General features: G+C 39.3%; 2 protein-coding genes across 8 annotated transcripts in view; one reads left to right on the top strand and one right to left on the bottom strand.

The window, feature by feature from the left end:
- The window catches only part of LOC105484665 (DENN domain containing 1B), a 321,512-nt gene that overhangs the window by 290,076 nt on the left and 11,524 nt on the right, over positions 1-19,912 (top strand). The window lies entirely within an intron of this gene.
- LOC105484660 (crumbs cell polarity complex component 1) overlaps positions 11,615-19,912 on the bottom strand; it is a 279,683-nt gene continuing 271,385 nt past the window's right edge. For 5 of the 7 annotated variants that reach the window (XM_071077580.1, XM_011746497.3, XM_011746496.3 and 2 more), the window contains one exon: positions 11,615-12,454. In XM_071077580.1, coding sequence (XP_070933681.1) covers positions 12,239-12,454 — 216 coding nt within the window. In that variant the 3' untranslated portion in view covers positions 11,615-12,238. The other 2 variants (XM_071077581.1, XM_011746495.3) reach the window with 2 other exon arrangements.

Below are 19,912 nucleotides of genomic sequence, written 5' to 3'. Positions count from 1 at the left end.
GTAGTTTTCTTTTTTTGTTATGTCCTTTCCTGGTTTTGGTATTAGGGTGATACTAGCTTCATAAAATGATTTACAGAGGATTTCCTCTTTATCTTTTGGAATAGTTTCAGTAGGATTGGTACCTATTCTTTGGATGTCTGATAGAATTCAGTTGTTAATCCATCTTGTTCCATATGTTTTTTGTTGGCAATTTTTTTTTTGGTTACCGTGTCATTCTCGCTGCTTATTATTGGTCTGTTCAGGGTTTCTATTTCTCCTTGATTTAATCTAGGAGGGTTGTATATTTTCATGAACTTATTCATCTCCTGGAATGAGTTGAATTCCAGGAGATGAATAGTAGTAGCCTTGAGTGATCTTTTGTATGTCTGTGGTATTGGTTGTAGTATCTCCCATTTCATTTCTAAATGAGATTATTTGGATCTTCTCTCTTCTTTTCTTGGTCAAGCTCACTAATGTTCTATCAATTCTGTTTATCTTTTCAAAGAACCAGCTTTTTGTTTCATTTTTCTTTCGTATTTTTTTTTGTTGTTATTTCAATTTTATTCAGTTCTGCTCTCTTCTTTGTTATTTCTTTTCTTCTGCTGGGTTTGGGTTTGGTTTGTTTTTATTTCTCTAGTTCCTGGAGGCGTGACCTTAGATTGTCTTTTTATGCTCTTTCAGACTTTTTGATATAGGCATTTAATGCTATACACTTTCATCTTAGCACCACTTTTGCTGTATTCCAGAGGTTTTGATACATTGTATCACTATTATCATTCATTTCAAAGAACTTTTACATTTTCAACTTGATTTCATTGTTAACCCCTAAATCATTCAAGAGTGGATTATTTAATTTTCATGTATTTGTATAGTTTTGAGCGTTTCTTTTGGAGTTGATTTCCAGTTGTATTTCACTGTCATCTGATAAGATACTTGATATGATTTTGATTTTCTTAAATTTATTGAAACTTGTTTTTTGGCAGCCTATCATATGGTCTATCTTAGAGAATGCTCCATGTGCTTATGAGAAGAATGTATATTCTGCAGTTGTTGGGAAAAATGTTCTGTAAATATCTGTTAAGTCCATTTGTTCTAGGGTGTAGTTTAAGTCTATTGTTTCTTTGTTGACCTTCTGTCTTGATGATCTGTCTAGTGCTGTCAGTGGAGTATTGAAGTTACTCACTAACATTGTGTTGCTGTCTATCTCATTTCTTAGGCCTAGTAGTAATTGTTTTATAAAATCTGGGAGCTCCAGTGTTAGGTGCATATAAATTTAGGATTGTAATATCTTCCTCTTGGACTAACCCTTTTATTATTATATAATGTCCTTCTTTGTCTTCTATTACTGTTGTTGCTGTAAAGTCTGTTTTATCTGGTATAAGAATAGCTACTCCTGCCTGCTTTTGGTTTCTATTTGCATAAAATATCTTTTTCTACCCCCTTAGGTTTATGTGAGTCCTCATGTAAGTCTCTTGAAGGTAAGTCTCTTGAAGACAGCAGATATTTGGTTAGTGTTTTTTTTTTTTAAATTTATTCTGCTATTCTGTATCTTTTAAGTGGAGCATTTAGGCCATGTACATTTGATGCTAATATTAAGATGTGAGGTACTGTTCTATTCATCGTATTAGTTTTTAACTAGATACTTTGCTTTTCTTCATTGTGTTATTGCTTTATAGACTCTGTGAGATATCTGCTTTAGGAGGTTCTATTTTGGTGTACATTGAGGTTTTGTTTCTAGATTTAAAACTCCTTTTAGCATTTCTTGTAGTGTTGGTTTGGTAGTGGTGAATTGTGTCAGTATTTGTTTGTCTCAAAAACACTTTTTCTCTCCTTCAGTTATGAACCTTAGTTTTACAAGATTCTTAGGATACAAGATTCTGATGGTTATTTTGTTTAAGGATGCTAAAGATAGGACCCTTGTGTCTTCTGGCTTATAAGGTTTCTGTCGAGAAACTTGCTGTTAGTCTAATAGGTTTGCCTTTATAAGTTACTTGATGCTTTTGTCTCACAACTCTTAAGATTCTACTCTTTATCTTTATTTTAGATAGCCTGATGACTATGGGCCTTGGTGGTGATCTTCTGAATTTCCCAGGAGTTCTTTGAGCTTCTTGTATTCGGAAGTCTAGATCTCTAGCAAGGCCAGGATAGTTTTTCTCAATTATTCTCTCAAATAAGTTTTCCAAACTTTTAGACTTCTCTTCTCCCTCAGGAACACCAGTTATTCTTAGGTTTAGCCATTTTACATAATCCCGTATTTCTTGGAGACTTTGTTAGTTTGTTTTCTTTGTCTTTGTCTGATTGGGTTAATTTGAAGGCCTTGACTTCAAGTTCTGAAATTCTTTCTTCTATTTGTTCTAGTCTATTGTTGAAACTTTCCCCTGCATTTTTTTTTTCCATATGTGTGTCTTTCATTTCCAGAAGTTCCATTTTTTTTTTAATTTATGATATCTATTTCTCTGGAAGATTTTTCTTCATATCTTAGATTGTTTTTAAAATTTCTTTAAGTTAGTTTTCACCTTTCTCTGGTACCTCCTTGAGTAGCTTAATAGTCGACCTGTTGAATTCTTTATCTGGCACTTCAGAGATTTCTTCTTGGTTTTTCTGGGGAGCCAGTATGATCTTTTGGGGGATGTTATAGAATCCTGTTTTGTCATATTACCAGAATTACTTCTTGGGTTCTTTCTCTTTTGGGTAGACTATTTCTTCCAATTGTTCTTGAATTTATTTTTTATTTGACAGACTGTTTTTTCTTTTTAATTTCTATTTTTTCCCTCTTAAAGATCTGACTTTAGCTTGCATTTTATTTTAGCCTAATTTGATTCTTGGTGCTTTTAGGGATGAAGACTATACATGAGTTCCTTAGTTACAGAGTCTTTGTGCACCCACTTTTCCAGATCCTGAGTATGGTAGTTACGTACTTAGTATGTGGGCAAGTTCACTGTCTCCTATGGGGTTGGAAATGGCAGGGATTTCTTGAAACTTATCTCATTCTCTCATAATGTACACTTTATTTATTTAATTTTTCCCTGGTATTTTATTTACTGAGTTGATAATTAAGGCTTCAAGCCAATAGGGGCAGTATCCCTGGGTAGGCACTGCTTGTAGGTAAGGTAGGTGGGTAGATGTAATACCCAATGGTGGGCAGAAGTCCCAGCCTTGATGAAGGTGGCTGGGGGAGCTCTCAATTAGATGTGCTGAGGTTTTATCAGGGTGAATGGTGGGAGCTACCTCAGCTCCCCTGCTAGGCCTGCAGGAAAGCTATCCACCTCATAGTCTCACTCCTGCCCCAGTATACTGGCTCTTCAGATCAGAAAGTCACCTCTTTTCCTCTATAGAAATGTTGATATTTCAAGTAGGGAGGGATTGTGACTCTGCCTCTTGTGCGGGCCTGAATCTGTGGAGTGCTCCTCCCGTGGAGCTGTAATGAACTTGAATTGTTCCAGAAAGGCTGTCTATAAGTGCATCCATGCTTTGTTCCCATGTGAGAAGCCCCAGATGTGACTGTAGTGGTCTTCTGGGGGGAACAAGGACCCTTCTCCAAGACCATTCATGATCACAGAGGCTGCCTGCCTGTTGTGGTGGACGTACGCACTTTCCCTACTGCTCCCAGTGCTGCAGTTGTGTCTCTCTTATAAGAAACTTCCAACCAGCAGAAAGATCTAGGACTCAAGCCCTACTGTTCAGATTTTTTTCTCCCACAGTACCCTTTGGAAGTATTCCCTTCATGTGGTGCTCTCTCCCTTAGCTTAGGAATGGGACTTCTTGAGAGGCAGACTGCAGTGATTGTTATTGCTCTTCTGGGTCTAGCCACCCAGTGTGGCTACCAGACTCCAGACTGGTGCTGGGGAATGTTTGCAAAGGATCCAGTGATAGGACCTGTCTTCAAGTCTCCCAGCAGTAGGCAGCACCCACTCTGATGGCATCACAGGGGATTCAGACAGATTGTGAGAATCCTTGGTTGTAGACAGGCTTAGTGAGCTGGCTCTCTCAAATGCTGGTTACACTAGTAGTGAAATTGTCACATAGATGAAGGACCTCTGGTTAGTTAGGGTGTTTCAGGCAGTGGTGTTAGCTGAGATCATGCAGCCATTTTCTCCTTCCTGGGAACAGTATTATTCTGTCAAGAGGTATTGTAAATGTGAGTTTGTTGGCCTTCAGTCAGGAGGTTGCACTTGCAAGACAGGACCAGCTGCATTAGTAGCAGTGGGATTTGAGCTTGCCCTAAGTTGTCCAGGGGAAGTATTCTGGTTTCTCAGGCAATGGGTGCGGCCATAAAGCTCCCAGAAGTTTATGTCCTTTGTCTTAAACTACCAGGGCAAGTGGAGAAATATTGCCAGTTGTGGGCAGGGTTAGGTGGATCTGAGCTCAGACTTCTCTTGGGCAGGGTCTGCCATGGCCACTGTGGAGATGGGGGTGGTTCTTATGCTGCTGGGGTAGTGTTCCAAAGGGGATATATGTACTTGTTTTAAAATCCGATTTTTGTGTCCCAGATATGTTTGAATGATTCAAAAACTTGTGTTTTGAACAGTCTTAGGTGGGATAAGCAAGTGCTAAAAACCTTCAAGGTCTGGGCATCTTTGAAATTGTCAGCAAAAGAAGGATTTTGCTGACACCAGTTTCAAAGAAACTAGTCAAGGTTAAAGGAGGGGACTGACTCTAAAGAGAGCATCAAATTCCCATAGAATTTTTAATTTTTTTTGAGATGGAGTCTCGCTCTGTCACCCAGGCTGGAGTGCAGTAGCGCAATCTTGGCTCATTGCAACCTCTGCCTCCCAGCTTCAAGTGATTCTTCTGCCTCAGCCTCCCGAGTAGTTGGGACTACAGGTGTGTGCCACCATAACCAGCTAATTTTTGTATTTTTAGTAGAGACGGGGTTTCACCATGTTGACCAGGATGGTCTCGATCTCTTGACCTCATGATCCACCCGCCTCAGCCTCCCAAAGTACTGGGATTTTAGGCGTAAGCCACTGCGCTCGACCCCTGTAGTATTTAATTTAACCTCAGTGATCTCATACATGAGAGAATGTGAGAGTTGCAGAATTTAGGAGAGATGCCCAGAGGTCACAAGTTAGCTTAGTTTGCTTCCTAGTTTTAGATGGAAAAGGTAGCAAAAAAATAATTTAGACATAAAGTTTAAACTCAAAACAGAAAAATCAATGCTGAAAAATAAATAGCACTGAGAAAGAAAAAGTTAGATCATACTTCCTCTTCCCAAGTCGCAAAGGCCAATAATGCTGAAATAAGAGAAAGTGAACTGGGTCGACTGACACTGATCCAGAGAAAATAGCTGAAGCTGCCCGAGGCTGTTTACACTAAGATGGCAGGGCTTTTGTTGCTAGACAGATTTTCACTGTCCACATCCCTGTGTAGGCCTCTAATTAGAGTTAAGTGATGCTTACCTATCTGGTAGAATCCTGGCCTAGCCAGGTTCTTGTCTGTGTGTCCTGAGATTGGACCATCCTTAGGAACAGGTGGAGAGCTTTGCTTGAATTCTCCAAGGGAGTAGGGAATGTACTTGGAAAGGGTGGTCTGGAATGGAGGGAGGCCTCTGAGGAGATGCAAGTGTGACAGTAGCAGTGGCCTAGTCTCCCACTAAACTCAGGGTTGCAGGAGTTGTGTTATCCTACAGTTGCTCCCTGGTGATTAAGAAGGGGCAGCTCTGAGATCCAGGTTGGGTGAAGGGAGCAATGCTAAGTTGTGCAGATGTTACTGGCCTAGGAGAGTTGATACGACGCAAGAGGACATCCTCACCACCCTTGTCCAGCAGTGCCCTCTGAAAGTCAGCCTGATGAGAATAGGAGTGGCTGATGGAAACTGCTGCAGGCCACCATCACAGCCTGGATGACTTACCAGTGCTGCCATTCCTGACAAGAACAGATACTTACAGAAGTCAGCTCATCACAAGACACTAAAGAGACTTCAATATTTAAAAATTTTCACTCTTCTCCAACATAAGTTACCCTTTTGACACCTTTGAGTCTTTTATAATAATCTCATCTCTAGACTAATAACCCTTAAGGGCAGATGTTAATCTACTGAAATGCTTTCAGAAGGTCACTAGAACTCTGAAAGTTCACTGGAACTCTAGTAAATATAAACAAATTTGATTTTTTCAGTAGGGTGTGTGTTTGGCCAGTTTCTTCAAGGGAGAAGTGGAAGAATTAATTTGTATTTCATTTTAAATGATTTAAGTTACCCTCTGTCAGTTTGGATGATGACATTACATTTTACTCTCTAATTGTGAATGATATTTTCTTCATCCTTTTTTCTCCCATGGTAAGGCCTCTGATTCTATCAACATGATAAATACTAAATAAACTGGCATAATTGGAATCTCTGATTTGGGCCATTAGGTGCTTCAGATAAACAGTTTATTAAATGGATGATTTTTGCTCTTGTTCAATTTGAGACACTTAAGTCCTATTAGTGCAGATTCAATATTTGAATGAAATTGGTATTTGGCAGTGGAGGGGTGGTGAACTAAAATCCATGTTCTATTCAGATCACCAATCAAGAGGACCATCTGGCTTCCCTTCTGTTTATTGGAGAACCAATTATCAATGCATTTAAAAAATAATAAATACTTTTAGAAAAATTTGAGCCTGGGTTCATGTCTATATTTTATATGGGATATCTATATTCTGGACCTGGAAAACCTAATGACTTTGGAAACCCAATAAAAGAAAACTTTTATTATGATTTTTAACCTTTAATTAAGGTAAAGTTCAGCTTAACTTAATTTTTCTTTATGCAAAAAATATTTTCAAATTAAACTACTCCAGGTGGTTAGTGCTAGTTATTTATATTTTACAAAAAAAAAAAAAAAAAAAAAATCCCCAAGTGATTCAAATGTAGAGCAATTTCTTTTTAAAGTGGGCATTAGAAAATGGGACTGACCTTGAAAAATAGAGTTTTTGAATGATCTCTGTATGGGAAAGCTAACCTAGAAGTTGTCTTGTGGACCACCTGCCTCATATGGTAAAAGACTTTTGCAACCATACAAAGCTGGATGTTGAGCATGTAGCTGAATAAATTAATTCATGCTGAAGCCAAATCTTTGACATGAAGGATTGAGTCAAAATGGGGTCCAGGAGCTCCTATACTGTAGGGACTTTTCGTAACACCTATATTTGCTTCCATTCAGTTTCCCTTATTTCAGCCATGAATGCGCTCAATTTTGAGCCAGGAGCCTCAAGCTGCAAACCATGAGCACCTCTAAAAGATGCTCCACTTCAAACTGAAAGATCTGGATTTGGGAGCAGTTTTCAAGGGGAGATTGTTGCCTCCCATCCTAGGAGACCCTGTGATTGGTGATTAAAGCAGCTGTGCTCAGGCAGGCACTGCCAAATATATTAGACAGATGCTATTCCCAGGTTTCTGGAACCATGTAAAGCAAAGCCTGGGTACCAAATCATAGGATAATCGGTTTAAATGGGAAACATGCATTTTTGTCATCACTATGCACAGCAGTAAAAACTCCACTTTTGCTGAAAGCAGGATGAAACTTGAAAAGTCATATTCACTCCAGATATGCCCCTGCAGAGTATAAAACCAGGTTGAAAGTTGGCTAGCTAATCATTATCAGAAGGATGATTTAAATCAAGATACATGGGCCAATATTTCTTGCTGTTAATGAAAAAAGATGATGGTGATTTTCTATCAAAAGTGGTTTAAGGAGTAACCCTAAAAGGGCCAAAAAAGCCATAATAATAAAGTCATCTCTACAATGTACAACCAAAAAAAAAAAAAAAAAAAAACCCTCTATCATTAGTTGTTTGGAGGTCTGAGACACCTGAGACCTTTTGATTTATTTCTGACAATTTCATTGAGGACATACAACTGGTGTGTACCATTTATTTTATTCTTACAGATGAATTAAATTCTTTAGTTGGATGGGGCCACCATCATGCGGCAATTCAGAGTTATGGGAATGACATGAAAAAATTATCTTTCTCTGCACAAAACCTGCTTATTTTACAAATACATTATAAATGGGAAGGAGGATAGGAGGAAAGTAGTTACCTATTTGGTTTGTCTGGCAGATAAAGCAGGAGGTGGGAGTGTGGAAACCATTTAAACATGACTGCTGCTTGTCATTTGTCCTACTAACACTTCATCTCATCTGAATAGTAATCATAGATGCTATGGATGCTATGTATTGTGTGCTTACTTGCAGTTAAGCATTTTCCAATAATGTTATCATGATGTGCCAGTGCAATACAGGTGTGATTCCCAGTTTTCAGATTAAGCTCAGATCACCTGAATGGGGCATTTCAGAAATTTAAAACTATGTTTCTTTGTCTGCAAAGGCTCGTGAAATGAAGATAAAAGTTTCACCCTCAAAGGCTGTTATGAGGTCTAAATGAGACATAATGCATTTAGTGCAGCAAGCTTAAGATAGTCTTGGCCTCTAGCGAGGGCTCAGTAAAGGATCCCTCATTGTTGTTATAGTAATCATTATTATCTTTGCTATGATGCCTTCTAGTTCTACCTCTATTCCCTATTACTGTTACTCTTCAATTACTGCAGATAATACTAATTGGTAATGATAATAACAATTATGGCTACACAGGGCCAGACTGTGGGACCATGCCTGTCTCAGTCTCAAATAAGAGGATCTATTAAGCGGTGGTAATTTAGGAATAAAATAGGGGAAGTCTTGACAGCTGATTTAAGTCACAGTCATTTGTTATTTCCTGCTTGTCTTTGCACTCACTGTGACTACAGAAGCCACATGAGAGTCCACTTGAAGGAGGCTTCCTGTCATTCCCTATAAACTCACACCAGATGTGTGCCTTTTACATTGGCTACCTTGGGCCAGGGTTCACCCTAGGGCAGGAAGTAGGCCGGCTGTGTCCACTTTACACCATGCCCCAAACCCTGCAAACAGCTGCGCTAGAAGGACTATGACCCTCAGCGCCTCCTGGACCTGCATTTGGATTAAATGACTCTTCACCCTTATTTGCCATCCTGAGAGAAATCTGACATATAGGTGTCATATTTTATTCATAATGTACTAGTTATTGTTGCTCTGCAAACAAACACTGTACAGTCCACCAGTTCCCAGAGCAGCAGTTCTAAAAGCAAAGAAATCAGAATCAAAGAAGTACCTCATATTGCCGTATTCCTTAGGTTGCCTCATTGATGTGAATAATTGTGTTTCATTTATCTATTACTATGTAACAAATCACTCTAAACCCTAATGGCTTAAAACAACGTACTGTTTCTCATGATTTTGTGGATTGAGCTGGTGGTTCCTTTGCTGTTCTCATGTGGGTCACTAAGTAATTGCAACCAGCAGGCACGGTGACTAAGGCCGGGTTCAGCAGGGACACCTGGCTTGGCTGGGACTCTCTTTTGACATGTTATTTTCATTCCAAGCTTCTTCACAGTATGGCAGTCTGAGGGTCGCCTTCCAGGAGAGCGAAAACAGAAGCTGCAAGCCTCTTATGTCTGGCAGAGCACCATTTCCATGGCATTACGTTAGCCACAGCAAATCACAAGGCCAGCCCTGATTCAAAGGGAAGGCAAACAGATTCCTCTTGGTGGGAGGGGTGGCAATGTCACATTGTAAATAAGCATGAGAGGAATTGCTGTGGTGTTTTGTTGTGGTCTTTGAAACCAATCCTAACACAAATTTTGAAAATGCACTCAATTAAAAAGCTGCACCATCATTGATTATGCAGATACTATACTTTTTCACTAAAACAAGGTCTACATTGTTAAAGATAGTTCAGTACAAATACTTCATGGGGCCAATTTGGAAGCATTCTTGATGTTAGATATTGAATATTTAGCTTTTTCAAAGATAAAGAGATCTGGCTTGCTGGGGCAGCCTGTAAATGTCCGTGTACTTGAGTGTCCACATGGAAAGAATCACTCATTTATTCATGCCTGCATGCACTCACTTATCCATGTATTTGGACATACATTCCTATGCAAAGCTCTAAGCTAGATACTGGAATACAGCAAATACTCAGATTAATTAAGCCAATAGAACCATTTTATATCCTGTGATCTTTTTAGTTTGTATGTGTGTGTATGTGTGTGTGTGTTTAACTCAGCTACTTATTTTTCCAAGCATGAGCTCTTTCTTTTCTTTTCCATATGAACTTCTATTAAGAAGTTGTATCAAATGAAATGCAAAAATAAATATAGCTCATGGTATACTTCACAGGTAGACACTGGAGACATGCTTCTTCTTGAACTTACACTTAAAGCAATATTGGATATGGATAAAAAAGCCTGAGATTGAGTAAGACATTAGATGGGCTACAGAGCCATGATAGTTTCATGACCAGTGCATCCAGTGACAGCCCACACAAATCTTGGGCACTTTCGGATGTCTCTGGTGACAGGTACAAATTTGAGCACCATTCATTCATTATTTGTTAATTTATCCAGAAAATAGTTATTGTGTTTTCCCTATGGGTTAGGCCTGTTCTAGGTGAGAGATACTGGAGTAAAAAAAAAAAAATAGTTCTTATCCTCATATAACCTAAATTCTAGATAGAGAAAATAGAGAACAACGACAACAACAAAATACGCAACCTCTCAGGGGGTGATAAACAGCATGGAAAAAAATAAAGCAGAGTTTAAGGAAATGAGGAGAAACTATCAAAAGAGATGGAGAGGGGATAGACAGTGAGGTTAAGAAGAAAATCAAGATGAAATGGTGTCCCATTGTGTGGAAAATATTTCAAAAGGAGTGACAATTCTTTCAAATGCTTCAGAGAGGTCAGGTAAGCTGAGGACTGAGGACTGGACATTGTGTTTGACCATGTGGAGATCATGGAGCGGTGATGAGAAAAGCCAAATTAGTTTAAGTTCAAGAGAGGATGAGAGAAAAGGAAAGGGAAACCGAAAATACAGAAAACTCCTTTGTAGATGTTTTGCTGAAAAGAGGGGTTGAGGAATGGGGTGGTTACTGGAGGGAGATGAGGGCCACAGGAGATAACTTTTTTATGATAGGAAATATGACAGCATGTTTGGTGCTGATAGGGATGCCCCAGGACAATGGGAAAACTGATGACGTAGAAGAGAAGGGAAGTTGCTGTAATGATATCCTTGAATAGTTGAGATGGATGGATTCTTCTAGACCAGACTTAAAAATTCATGTCATTAGACATGTTGAGCATATACCCAGAATATATAGGCATCTATTCTTAAATTTTATTTATATTCTACAAGAGTAGCATGTTTCATATATTTCAAAGCACATATAAAAGTATAACCAGATGCTTTGTAGAAAAAAATATAAAAATAGAAGCCCCAGCATTTTCTCCAAACACCCCATAGTCTTATACACATTCTCCTTAAAGTGCACACATTTAACTTTGGAGTTCTTACCTTTAGACAATGTCACTGTTTGGCACTGGTTTACCTAAAAGCAGTTGGAAGAAAAGAACTTGATTTTTCGAACTTGAGAATATCAGTTTTCCTCCTGTTTTGATTTCTATCTAGGAAGCATTTTGACTTAACCAACCCTTTTCAAAGAGTAATAATTTTAAAATGTAACCAACTTGAGATGATTTAGTTAAAAGATCTAATTCATAAACAGGTTCTTCAAATGTTCCTAGAGGTTACTTTTGTCACACGTAATGTCACAAAAATGCAAAAAGTACTCAGAAAGGAGAACAACCAGATTTTGATTTTTATTTGTTGCCATTGGGTCACTTTTTTGAACCACAGGTCATTCCCATGGCTTTCTCTGAATCCATGAATGAACGACAAAAGTATACAGGAGTATCCCATCGCTGGTATACAACAATAACCTTTGACCACATGATAGGAGAAGTGAGAAATGTAGCCAATTTTTTATTGTAGTTTCTGTGTAAACATATGGCAGAAACTACAGTTTCTGTGTAAACTGCCATATGTTTACACAGAAACTACAGAAAGTACAGAAACCTAAAATGAAAACTAAAAGTTCTCCCCAGGTTGAAAGGAGGAAAGAGTTTCAGTGATAGACACTGGAGCTTTGCTCAGAAGACTTCATTCTCTGGAAGATGTTTTTGCTAATTATAAGGCTGAAATTACTGGCACAGACTTTTTTCGTGATTGGGTGATACAACATAATAAAACAATGGTGTCGAGTGGAACCACTGTGAAAGTCTTTAAGGTGGTTAAAGGAATCATTCCTGTAGTTCCAGTGTAATCCCGGTTGCAGATTAACATCGTCAGGTATGTCAGAGACCCCTGAAGTACAGTCATCACATTCACAGTGTGTGGATCCCTATCTTGAAGGGACAGAATGCTCTTAAATCAGTCTCTCCATCGCAGGGGGCGGCATCAAGTTCCACATTTCCACTCGGGAGCCCTCCTTCTCCTGACGGCTGGGGCTGTAGGTTCCCTGAGTTGCCCTTTTGTTGGAGGTGACAACAGAAGCAACAATGGCCAGCAAGAGGATCAGTAACAAGGCGAGGGTCACTGAGCCAATAGCGGTGAAAATGTCCGAGATCAAGTCATCTGCCAACTGGAAAGATTGAAATCATTGGGATGCGCATTCTACAGCAAAGGCAAATAAATATTCAGGACAATGGAACTACCCAGGAATGAAGACCAACCAGAGCAAGCTGGTACCACTCAGTACTGTAAAAAGACCAAGGTATTAAAAGAAAGATTTTCTTATTCTCAAATCATTTGCAAGTGATCATATATCTAGCATCTAAAGTCTACAGTCAGAAAATTTGGCATGAAATATCTGCTGTATTTGCTCAGTCTCAATCTCAGTGACTGAGATCATTCACGTAGCAACAAAGGCAAAAGATGAGCCCACATTTATATTTGTAAAATGATTCTAGATCTATAGCCACGTATTATTCATGATCTCTTTCCTCCCTTGCCAAAAGTTCTGATTTGGGACTGAAGAAATGGTTGTTTTACAGTTTTGTTTCGTTTGGTTGTTTGGGGAAAGGAAACAAATTAAATTATTTGGGTCTTGTGGGAAAAATTCTTGAGACAGAGGAGGGACTGTGACACGCTGGTTTCGCCCAGAGGTTTCCACAGGAATCACTGATTCGGATTCGACATGGCAATTGAATGGTTGTAAAGGCGCATGCGCTTAACGCTGACTCCAAGCATCTAGCAACAGAAAGCGGCAGGTAGAGCCCTGTCAAAGGGAGCTGGATCCTGGGCTCTCAAAGTTGGTATTTTTACACAGTGGTTTGATTAATGTTAATCCCGATGTGTTTGCAAAACACTCTTTAGCAAACCCAAACTCTATCAGTTTAACAATGGGTAACATGAAACTGGGACTGAGTTGCATAGAAATATTAAAGACAGAAAGCAAGTACTGTTTGAATTTTTAAACTGATTTTTTTCAAAGACGTATTTCTGTCAGAGTAAATCAGGAGAAAACTCTTTTACCTTCTCATTTAGCTTTCTCTAGGACTCATCCCCACGTTACCAAACCAATCTATTACAAATGAAATCTGTTTAACATCCTAGAGAGTTTAAGTATCTTTTCTATCCTTAGTCTCTGCTTTTTGTTCCCTGTGTCTTGGTTTAAATTATTATATAATTAATATAATATTCTAATATCTTCATAGCATTGTCTGGGATCTACTCACAATAAGCCTTGCTCAAATGTGGTTCATTAGTTTGTGCATTCATTCAGCAATACTTATTGACCATTTACTGAGTATTCACTGAGCAAGGAAATGAAAATACCAAGACAAATACAAGTTTGGAATCTGGAGCTCAAATTCTGGAAATAGGAGAAGTGGGAGACACACACGCACACACACACACACACACAACCATAATACATTACAGATAGGTGTTATGTCGGTGTGATGAATTGTCTTGGGGCATAGGTGGAGCAAGATTGGAATGAGACATGATTGTTCTTTGAAGGATTAATGGATGCTCAAGTACTCCAAGGAGGAAATTCCACTTTAATGAGACACTCTCGGTGGCTCACACATGTAATCCCAACACTTTGCGAAACTGAGGCAGGCAGATCACCCGAGGTCAGGAGTTCGAGACCAGCCTGGCCAACATGGTGAAACCCCATCTCTACTAAAAATACAAAAATTAGCAGGGCGTGGTGGCGGCTGCCTGTAATCCCTACTACTTGAGAGGCTGAGGCAGAAGAATCGCTTGAACCTGAGAGGCGGAGGTTGATGTAGCAGACATCATGTCACTGCACTCCACCCTGGGCGACAGAGCCAAACTCTGTCTCCAAACAAGAACAAGAACAAAAACAAAATATAAAAGGCAAGAAGATACAAAAGTCCTTAGAATTTAGGGAAACAGTAAGAAACCCAGTGTGACCGAAGACATTGACCATGAATGTGTGTTTGAATTGGGAAAGGATGAAAAGAGTTGGGGAGAGGAAATACTGTAAAGTAGAAGGATCTTGTCAAGAAATGTGAATGTCACACTGAACTCAGACTTTTTCCTGTAGTCAGTGAGGAGCCACTGAAGATATTTAAGCAAAAGCATGACAAGATAAGATCTGGTAACAGGGTGGAGGATGGGAGATAGTGTAGGTGGGGAAGAAACTGGAGGCAGAGCAGTTAGTTTATCTTATTAGTCATGATAAGAGATTAGCTAGTTCTAAATTTAGCAAAGGAGTGAGAATTGAAGGGAAAGAATGGTTGAGAGAGATTTCTGAGGTATATTCAGCATCACTCCGTGTCAGACTGTGTGGGGTAGTGGGGAAGAGAGGAAGGATGAAGATGGCTGGTGATACCACATTAGATGAGCAGGTGGATTGGGATGTCAATCATTGTAACTGGGTTCACATGAGGAAAAATTGGGTTCACATGAGGTTTGTGTAGGAAGAATATGAGGTCAGGTTGGGAAAAGCTGGTCTTAGGTGCCTTGGAGACATTCAAGAATATAGTACTATTAGATCATTAGAAACACATTTACGACCCCATCTCCCCTTCACAATACTGTCAAAAATTCTGGGTTATGGCAACTTTTCATCCTCCAATGACTGGAGCTTTTGAAGTAAAGCATGTAGAATTTGAGAGAGTTCAGTAGTTTTTTAGAAAAATAGTTTATGTCAACTAGAGGGCAAGCTCTCCATCCATACTGTGTGGCCATGCTTTTGTAAATAATTATATGTTTTATCAATAAAGATAACTCTGGCCTGGGAAAGAGGAACAGAACCATAGAGTTGGGCTTGAAAGGTCAAAAGGCTGGGACACAGAAGGGCAGATGAAATCTGACCAGCAAAACACCTTAGTACTATCCAGTGATCTTTAGAAAATGCACACTCTTGTTCTTAGATGTTGATTTCATCTTAATCAGTCTGGTAAATCATGTCATCTGTTGGAGGAAATGGCAGTTCTCCTGGATGAGAGAGCTGGGAGTGTCCACACCCATGCACACAGGAGAAAAATCATTTGGTTTGTCTCCGTTTTCTAAACTTTTCCAGGCCCTTTTCTTCTCATTCAGCCTGAGATTGATTACATTGGGTAAACTGAGGCTGCCTAGATCCTCTCATCTGCTATTCTGCAACAGGAGAGGAAGAGGGACTCATGGGAGTGGGTCCTGAGTCCTTGTTAGTACCCCAATTCAGGTGGAACCAGAGGGCTGACCTGTTTCACATATTTTGGGACTCCTGAGAAACCAAGTCCTTCATCTACATTGCTTTGCTGTCCTTAAAAATGTGATAAAAATAAAAGAGCAAATTCAAGACCTGGATCCAGCCCCACTTCTGTCAGTCCTGGCTGTGTAATGAAGTGGTTAAGAGATCAGTCTTTATAGGCAGAGACCTGGGTTTGATTCGTGGCTCTGCCAAATACTTGTGCAAACACAGCGAGTTATTTCACCTCTGAGGAACTCATTTTCATCACCTATAAAATGGAATGTTAATATCTATTTCAAAGGATGGGACCAAATAAAACACAAAGAATGCAAAATACAAAAAGCACAGCCTATAGGAAGTTCTCAAACACATAAACATAGTAGTAGTCATTAGTATACCATTTATCATTATCCCTAATTCTACTTGCTTTTAAAAGATAAACTAGAATTCCTTCAGGACCTTGCAGTATGACCAAGGGAGCAAACCTACAAACCCAGTATTGCAATTCCCAGTCTCATATAAAGTTTTTGATGAAAGAGTTCCCCTAACTGTATCAAATAGGGCATGTCATTAAGCTTTAGAGTGAACTGAATGAGTAGGGTTTTGAAATCGCCTCTTCAGGGCCCTTTGCTTTTAAATTCCCATGGTTGAAAGGCTTTTTTTTTTGCTCCACTATTCTTCAACTGTGCTTAAAATATACGGCACTAGGATGGATCTTTTGATAATTGAAAGTGCTGGGACACATGAACTGACGATGAAGGCCTCCAGGTGCAGGACGAGATTTAAGGCCAGCCCTATTTGGATTGGTTGTGCTCTAACACTGTGCTTTTGAATAACCCTTTCCTGAAAAGACATACCTCAAATTAATTATAAATATCATGTAAAGTTGTTTTTTTCCCCTAAAAAATGACATGCTGCTATCTGTAGTCAGTTATCATATTAACCACTTTTTAAACATGTATATTGTATATATGATTAATTTAAACTGTGATTACTTTGAACTCCATATCTGCAGAATAAAATAAATAGATGTTTCATTTGTTCTCCTCAAAGAGAATTTATTCTGAAACATTAACTGGGTTCTGGCCTATATAGGACCCAAGCAAGGTTATGCCGTGGTATTCTATGGTGAAACCGTCAAAACCTATTTTGAAACTTCCATCCTGATTATTGTATGCTGGAATGTCGTAGCAGCCTACGTTAATGTGTGTTTTCCTTTTAATCCCAGAAAAGAAATTTCATACTGTTTCTTCTGAAGGGGAACTAGAAACAGCATGCACTTGCTAAGCAGACAGAAAGGGATTTGAATCCAGTTTTGCTACTTGTTTAGTATACTTAGCCGATATTTACTGTTTTCTCACTTCTCTCAGAAATGTCATAATAATGAAAGAGAAAATTCAAGGCCTGGGATGTAGCCCTACCTCTGCCACTCCTGGCTGTGTAATGAAGTGGTTAAGAGTTCCGCTCGCATACCATTTTCCCACAGTATATGTAGACTAAGTATACTAAACGGGGACTACAATTCCCATGTCTTAGAATTGTTCTGAGAATTATAGCATTCAGTGGATAAAGAGCTTCTCATAGGACATACACACAGTACGAGAACTTTGATCCATGTGGTTGCTCTTGTTTATTACCCTGAGTGACCTTCCCCTGATTGATTTTCTTGATCCTGTTTGGATTTCAGAACTCCTACCATCTACTCAGGGCCGAACGTGTGAACAAGGAGGCGCTTCGGGTTATCACTCTCACTGTGCTGATGTGGCGCTGGTAGAAGGGTGTGCAATCTGGACCTATCAGAATCAACTGTTACTAATTGCTTGAGAGTTCATCTAATTTGGAAAACACAAAATGAGCTGGAAATAAAAGAAATGAGACAAATTCTGTTGTCAGCATCAGGACCTATCTTTCATGATATTTAGGGCCAATGACAGCATTTGAAATAATGTGAAGACAATAAACATATCAGAAGGAGTCCTGAAAAAAATATGAAGCATTGCAGGATGTTTTGGAAAATATAACCTCATACTTCCAAGTGAATGGAGGTGCAAACATGAAAGCTTTGACTTAAAGTGAGGGAACTCAAGAACTAACAGTGCCACCATCACCCCCCTGAGGTCCTTTCTCTCATCCCTGCGTTTTATAAAACCAACAGAAGTATGTTTGTGGTTAAAAATGGAGGCAATATTTGGGGTTAAAAACTGGCTCCTGGAAAACACTACAGTGCAGTGAATTACTTCAAGTCTTTCCTGGAATTCAGTTGTATGTATATCAGTTACATAGAAATATGTGGAGACAGTTTAAGATGGCAAGTTAAAATGTTTGAATGTGCCAATTGATTACAGGTTACATTCCAGCTTCAATATGTGCATTTCTGAAACTAGTTGTGTCTGTGTGTGTATTTAGTGTTACATCGAATAACCAAGTAAGACCATTATGTGCAATTAAGAGAATTAGTGATTCATGGAAAAATTACTTTAAACACATTGTGTCTTTCACATGCCAGTTAGAATATTTATCTTCCGTCTACATATATAAAGCAAAATAAAGGCATCTCTTGAATGCTCATCCTCTAAATTTTTTAAAAAAGGAATACAACTTCGAAGAGCAGTTCTTGTGAATTGCTATTCTGACAAGTAGATCGTCAATTTGGTGGATGGTAAAAACCTCCCACACAGACCTCAGTCCTTGAACTATATCTTATCAGTGAATTGTTAGAAACGGCTGTTTCCATAGTAATATTGAATATGTGCCAAAACTCTGTTTTTAAAATTAATATTGCTATAGCAGCCAATTTTCAACCATAAATACACTGTCCACTTTACAGTCATAAGGGGAAAATAAGGTATTAAAAAGCCAAAAGACAGGACTCGGGAAGTGTCCTGGGATAAGGAGGAGGCTATCCAGCCAGATGCTCCTTTCACCAAATAAAAGGCTTAGGAATGTGAAGAAAGGACGGCGATCAGAGAGCCACCAGGCACCTTTCCCTCTAAGCAGCAGACCGACAGCAGGGAACAGGGGAGGGAGGGATCTGCACTGCATGCTGAGTATCATTTTCTCCTTGGCACTGCCCCATCTCTTCATCTGGCTGCTCTGCTTCTCCCAGAAAACAGATAAGCTCCCACTGGGATTGCTGAGAACAGAACAATGGTGAGCTACGGCCCCCTCCAAGGGCTGTAAGACTGCAGTTAGCAGGGTTTGAAGTCCTTGCTGGAAAAACAAGGAATCCAATATAAAGGCTTTTTCATTAATTCTCACCACGTGATTACAATTTCTTTTAACTCTGCTGATTGGGGGTCATCAAAAAGCCAGGGGAGGAATAACTGAGCTGAGATGGGACCGTCCAGGGAACCACAACCTGGAAGATGCTTCCTGGGAAGCTTCTGATATGATTTCCATACCAGAAGGAATGGTATAGCTGCAATAGGAAGGAAGAAGCTAGAACAGCTACTGTGGAAACTTCTTGTGGATACATTGGAGATAAATGAGAAAAAAAAAAAAAACTGATTTAACATAAGGATATATATTTGGAATTATAGTTCCAGGTTAAACAATCAACCTCTTAACATTAACTCAAGCATGACATATTTCCTCTTGTAGACCTTTAGGGAAAGCGCCCAGTGACACTGAGATTTGACATGTGCTGTGACATTGGTCATAAATAGGCAAGTTTATTCCTGCATTCAACAAATTGTGTAATCACAATGCTAGCTAGAAGTAGAGTGCTGAGCCAAACAGTCCCTGGCAGGAGCCAGTATAGGCATTGGATCCGTGAAAATAAGTATCAAGCAAAAGCCCTGATAATTCACAACCTCTCTCCTACTTAGGATACCAGATTTTAGGCAGAAGCACAGATGCAGCTAGAAGTTTGAGGACATTGCTTTCATATTTTTCTCTCCATAAGCAGGTGGTATCAGTGATAGCATTGTTTTCTTTGGAGCACATGGCCTTGTGAATAAAAATTATCGCCTTGTCTCATACAAGAACCAAATCCGAGCAGCTCAAAATCAGTTATATTTCATTATGCTTTGTAAATTTATTGTTGAAAGATAATGGCCAGCCATTTCTTCTGACCCTGTGTCAGTGGTTCGCCAGATGTTTTTAACACAGAAGACGCTTTAATTCTCCTAATAACTCAACTAGGTAGGTGTTACTATTTGCTGTCACCTTCTTCGGGAGACCTTCCCTGACCATCCTCTTTGATTGCAATCAGCTTTCATTCTCTCAAGTACGCAGTACCAGGTGAAGTCTATTTATGTCTGTCTCCTGCTGTAATGGAAGCTCCATTCAGGTGCAGATATTTGCCTTCCTTGTTCCCAGTTGTTTCCCTGGCACCTGGAACAGCGTCTGTTCCACAAAGACATTGCAGACTGCCACTTGGCAGAAGAG

Source organism: Macaca nemestrina, chromosome 1, assembly GCF_043159975.1.
Source record: "Macaca nemestrina isolate mMacNem1 chromosome 1, mMacNem.hap1, whole genome shotgun sequence".
Classification (NCBI taxonomy): domain Eukaryota; kingdom Metazoa; phylum Chordata; class Mammalia; order Primates; family Cercopithecidae; genus Macaca; species Macaca nemestrina.
This window is presented reverse-complemented; position numbering and strand designations above follow the sequence as displayed.